Source organism: Taudactylus pleione, unplaced genomic scaffold (genome assembly GCF_031769625.1).
Source record: "Taudactylus pleione unplaced genomic scaffold, aTauple2 ptg000290l, whole genome shotgun sequence".
NCBI lineage: Eukaryota > Metazoa > Chordata > Amphibia > Anura > Myobatrachidae > Taudactylus > Taudactylus pleione.
This window is the reverse complement of record NW_028284692.1, coordinates 5,397,798-5,403,828: the sequence shown is the minus strand read 5'-3', so window position 1 is coordinate 5,403,828 and position 6,031 is coordinate 5,397,798. Positions and strand designations below refer to the sequence as shown.

Below are 6,031 nucleotides of genomic sequence, written 5' to 3'. Positions count from 1 at the left end.
TGCTGTCAATTAACAACGACAGCACGCCCCCTTTGGTGCGAGACCCGGAGCGATGGAGAACCCGTCGCTCGCTGGGTCTCGTGCATGCGCACGACAGAGCTCCCTCCGTCGTGCGCATGCGCAGTGGGGGAACATCAACCCGCTTGCGAGCGTACTGCCGCTCACGAGCAGGTCTGAATGACCCCCAATGATCAAGCCTCATCTAACGTAAACAGACATTAGGCTAACTCATGCTATGTACCATACAAGTGTGGCTACTGCCAGTTAGCTATCACTATAAAGATAAAAGAACTCAATGGTGGACGTACCCATTGTACTCACTGAGAGCAGGGTGCATCCGACATACAACATATACATGTACCATATAGAGCAATGGTCTCTATTGAGGAAGCTGCTCTAGATGCATCCACCATAATATTACTACACCAGAGGCATGCCTATAACCTGTGTGCGACTGCGGGTGTATCTGCTAGTGGAGTGCTACATTATAGTGTCAGCGGCTGTGACATTGTAACGTAGCATTTCACATGCAGATACACCCGCAGTCGCAAACAGAATATAGGTATAGCACATTTTAATCAGCATAAGCGGCTTGTGCATCCTATTCACATCGCTTTGCGAATAAGACTCATTTTAAGGGAAAAGGTTGCATGAAAAGACATACGCGCTACCGAGTTGTGCCACAGCATGGTGAAACCAGAAGGGCTGTTTAATAGTTAGGGGTAAATTTACTAAAGTGAGACTTTTTAGAAGTGTATATGTTGCCCATAGCAACCAATACGATTCTAGTTCTTTTCGTCTAGAACAGGGGTGGGGAACCTTTTTTCTGCCGAGGGCCATTTTGATATATATAACATTATTCGCAGGGTCCAGTGCAGGTCACACCCCTCCATATGACACACAGGGGTAGGGTCACAATCGCTGGTGAATACAGCAATGCGTGGAGCATCCACAGGATGCTCCGGGGAGCTGTAAGGGCAGCAGTGTGACCGTCTGAAGCGTCCTAAGGATGCTCCAGGCTGCACTGCTGCATATATTCTGGCTGCAGGGTGCCATTCTAGGCACCCTCTAGCCAGATGAGGCTAGCAGAAAAAAGCTCTGATGGCCAGACCAAATGATTCCACGGGCCTTATACGGCCCCTGGGCCTGAGGTTCCCCATCCCTATTCTAGGAGGTGCAAGTTAAATGTTAAGTAGAATCTGACTGGTTACTATGGGCAACATCTCCACTTCTAAAATCTCTCACTTTGGTAAATTTACCCCTAGATGAATGTGGGCACACCTGTAGCTTTTCACGACATCCACCTGTGAAATTTTTCAATCATCTTCCCATCATTTGGTTCATCTCTTACACCTAAAGGGTCCTCTTGCTTCATGGCAGTTCTAGATTATAAAATCCTTCAAGAAGGGCCATCTCTATAATAATATATCAATATACATATATGTGTACTCTAATCCATTTATACAGTAATGAAGAATACGTAATGATCGGTCTCCTGTATATCATCGATTTAATTACCTTCTTTAGTGCAGTCATGTACAGTAGAGTATTCATCCATAGCAATCCCTGGTTAACTCATCACAGAAAATGTTGAATTATCACCAGATTGAATAGAAGCAGCCAACTCTGTATTCATAAAGACTATGGACCCTCAATAGATGGGGAGGTTTGGCGTATAATTTAAAATGTTATACTATTGTTACTATTATTAAAGGTCCTAATTGACTTTAATGTAAAGTGACAATGTGGTAAAACTTGCTCTGAATATGGATTTGTGACAACACTACAGTACTTTTTACTTTTGTCATAAGTATACAGAAATTCATCAAAGATCTATATATACCTCCTGTACCTGAGCATAATCGGTTGTATAGGACCCATCAACTGTGGAACAGTTCTTAATCTTATTGCCACATTTTGTTATAACAGTTATTTTTCTTTTCTCAAATTTCATACTTCTGATTCCCAGCTAATTCTTCTCCATGTCTCAGCCAAATGGGGGGTTCTTGCTCTGTCACCTGGAAAAGTCCCTAATGTCAAAGGCATAGGGTTCCTAATACTCCCCATTTGAGAGTAGCACACAGTCCTTCCCAGAGATGCCATTCTATAAAGGGTTTGTGTGTCTCTGGAGGTCATGGTTGGTGGTATGGCACGTGTGATTGTCCCCCTCAAACATGTTTCATTTTGCGAGGACTTGCAGAAAGCAGGATTAAGCCATCTGTCTCCACTGTGCTTCATTGCGGAGTTGCTGCAGGAAGGACACACTTGGGAGGTATGAGGAAGAGAACAATAAGAAGGCCCATCAGAACTCTGATGCAGCCTTGAGTCCTCCTGGTGGAGGGAATCACACAACAGGAAAGGCTTTCTGGATACCCGCCTGGGCATAGGGGATGGACACCAAGCACTACAGTGCAGGGTGGCTGATGTGGCAGTGGTCGGTGGTCTCTGCACTGGATGAAATATTTTACTTGGAGCACAGTGGCCACTGCCAGCTCCTATTTCTGTCCCCAAAGCACTTCCATTCTGTGAGATAAGGGACATTTGTGGCATTGTGTCCTGATACATGTAGGTGTTTATTGTTGTTGAGTTGGGCACCATCTCTTCCATCAGAGAACATGGAGCTTTAGAAGATCGCAATGCAGGTGAAAGAATTGGTGCACTGGGTGTATGTGTTGCAGCTTTTGTAATAACACCACACTGAGGAGAAGAAATGGTCTGCGGGTGCTGCAATGAGCCCTGTAAAGAAAAAGCCGCTTGCAGACTTTCACTTCGCTGTCTCCAAGTACGTAGTGCATGGGATGCAGTCTCCAGGGACCCTCCAACACCTGAGGAGGAAACCAGATCCCTCGCTGTCTGTAGTACCCTTAAAACATTCACTGGTACTGGAGTACCTGTCACATCAGGGTCAGGACAAGTGGGACCACGGGATGGGCTTTGTACACCTCGAAAACAACTGTAAATCCCCTAAGAAATGTAATAAGTTGAACAGGTAGTGAGAAAACTAAAATAGTAAAAAACATTCTACAGTAGGTTTAAGTAGGTGAGTACATTTTGAAAGTAGCTTACAGAACTAGACATATTTCTACTATCCAACAGAAAATAGTGATTTATTTCTTCCTTGAATGTTTCCCAACTGTGAAACCATTCTCTGTCACTCATCCACCCAGCAGATGTGACCTCATTCTAATTACTTTCTGCTATGGCCCTGGAACTAGTTGTTCTGTGTGTAAAGTTGACCTGAGGGACAAATAAGGATGGATATGCATATACCAAAGTCATAATACTGACTGATAGTGGACCAGTCATGAGCATGTAAAAATGTTCTACTTACATATTGTGTTTGCTGTATTATTTATAGTGTGGGACGCCTATGACCATATTAGCTGACCAATACTTTATTGGACGCTCTGACTCAGGGCCTCATGGATCGCTATTCTGCTTATACGCATGCAACACAGTTGCTAATATCAGCGGTGCTATGTAAATGTTTGCATTCGCATTGCGATCGCAGCCTGACATAAGGACACCCACTTCCCCATACTCACATCCGTATACTTGACCAACATAGCGAAACAATAGGTAAGATCGGACCCATACGCACAGTTAAGGAAGCCCAGACCCTACTCAGGAATTGCTAACTTCTGCGCACGCTATGAGACCTCAGACGGAGTCTGGTATTGCAGTGGTTAATTTATGTATGGAGACACGCCTGTGCCTTTGCCGCCACTCCCCATAATTGTCTCCAAACTGTCCCTGAATATCAATGACTTTGCAAAAGAAATACTCAGTGATCGGCATCTGTAAGGTACCTTGGCACGAGTGCAGTGCGACCATGACGCATGTGCAAACAGCTGATAATCGCTCAACTGTGTAAATATCGGCATTGCGTACATATCTAAATCAGGCACTATGGGGCCTATTCATCAACACTAAAATAACGGTTTTAAGGACATTTTCCTTAATTGCCGTTATTTTAGTATTCATTAACACACTTAACCAGGAGATATCAGCGATATCTCCTGTGTTAAGTCAGCCTGCGTTAATTTCCATACTCCCCATACATTAGTATGGGGATGTAGAAATTAGGCTAATCATCAAATTCCAAAAATTATGTATTTTCGGAATTTTATGGTGTTACTATACGCCACTCTCAGGTGCTTTCAGCTGGGCAGGTCCTCCTCGGATTTCCCCGTCGCTCCCTGGTCCCTCCTCTGGCTCCGGCTGCTGCTCTGACACTGTGTTCTCTCGTTCTCCCGGCAAAACACCGTAAAGTAAAAAAAAATCCCTCAAAAAACGAATAAGGTTCAAAAACTTTAAAAAATCTTCACAAGCCGTGCGGGAGGTCGGGGTCCGCGGCTGACAGGTAGGTGGGGAAAGGGAGTGGGAGGGGTTGGGGGGGCGGACGGACACAGAATTACCGCAGCTGTAATCAGTGCTGCGCATGCGCCGCTTTTGCAAATGTAACGGCACATGCGCAGCACTGATTACAGCTGCGGTAACTTAGAGCAGATAGGGAAAGTATCTATTTTCTGAAAAGCTGTCATCGCAAAAATGACAGCTTTTCAGAATAGATACTGATGGAGAGGAGGAATGATGAATTCCTCTGGTAATTAGGTAGAACTCCATGCGAGTTCTAAACCAAATTACCTCCATTGATATTTTAGTATTGATGAATAGGCCACTAAGAGTGGAGTTTATGCTTCTGCATCTGACTGTATCTATGTATGATTCATTTTGCTAAGGAGCTTGTGCATAATTCTACCCACAACTTCTATAGTGTAGATAGAATGGTGCTGCTTAATAGTGCTGATTGTTATAAATTCATTATATTCTTCTCTAAGGGGGATTTTAAGCTCATCTGCAACAACTTGGCTGACTATATTAGGACAATATGTCTGACGGAGTATAGCCCCCCCTCTTCCATTCTTTCCATTCTGCTGCTCGTAAACTTGCATTTATGTGGCTAACCCTGTTCTCTTTTAATCGCCTTATTCCTTATCCGTCTTACCCGGCTGATTCCGAGCAGGCTCTGCTCCATACAAGAGCTGGGCACACAGTGTCTCATCTTCCAATACACAAGGTGCTCCCAGGAGAAGACCAGAAGACTCAGCCCCATAGCCACCAGTAACATGTAGAAGACACCAGCCATATTATCAATGTCCAGTTTACTGCTCACAGCCTCATTTTTCTCATTTTGACATATTCCCGATAACCAGACCGTTTCCAGCCTCTGAGTGTCACCTTCAAAGAAATTAAATGATCACTAAATTATTATAGACAAATATTACTATATTTCTGACTTTAGTTACATTAGATCTACTGTAGTTCCAGACTATGTGCTATCAATATACAGTTGGTTTGCTGCAACCTAATTACACAGATAAAGATGTTGTGTATATAGCAGTGATCTGAGATCAACACTCCTGCTGTTGTTGGAACGTTGTTGTCAGTGACTGTCTCCGATAGCAATGTAATGCGGTTTAATGTTATTTACAGAGTACTGGAGCATTCAAATGCAGTGTTCATTATGAATACTTTGTACTCCAATGCTTACTAGACTTCATATAGAAAGACCTGGCCATTTTGGGACAAGTAAGACACAATTCAACAGTGTAGAAATACAGAATAAGCATGGATATGGTTACTCCTGCCCCCTCCGGGTTGAAAAAAAGATAAATAATAAATAAAAATTCTAATAATTTAGAATTTTTGACAAATTGTTCCAGACTCCCCACAACCCTGTCCCAGCACAATATGACCACATCCTCCATTATAACTAACTGATGCATATTGCATGCATGTGCCATTCTCATTCACCACTTGTAATATTACAAACTATGAACCCCTAAACCCCTTGCTCTCACTTCAATGATTATAAACCGGTATATATTTCAGGGGATATAGTTACCAGACCGGTGGACGGAAAGCCGCCGGTCTGAATCCTGAACGTGGAAGCCCAACACTGGACTTGAGATAGGTGTCGAAACACCAACGCCTATCTTAATCCCGATGCTGGAATACAGACAAGACG

At 43.5% G+C, this 6,031-nt stretch overlaps 1 protein-coding gene across 2 annotated transcripts in view; it reads right to left on the bottom strand.

The window, feature by feature from the left end:
- Window positions 1-1,502: 1,502 nt before the first annotated feature.
- Window positions 1,503-6,031, bottom strand: part of GRIN2C (glutamate ionotropic receptor NMDA type subunit 2C) — a 47,286-nt gene continuing 42,757 nt past the window's right edge. For both annotated transcript variants that reach the window (XM_088482594.1, XM_088482595.1), the window contains exons 11-12: window positions 5,009-5,241; window positions 1,503-2,964 (exon numbers count right to left, since the gene is read on the bottom strand). In XM_088482594.1, coding sequence (XP_088338720.1) covers window positions 1,951-2,964; window positions 5,009-5,241 — 1,247 coding nt within the window. In that variant the 3' untranslated portion in view covers window positions 1,503-1,950. The remainder of the gene's footprint in view (window positions 2,965-5,008; window positions 5,242-6,031) is intronic.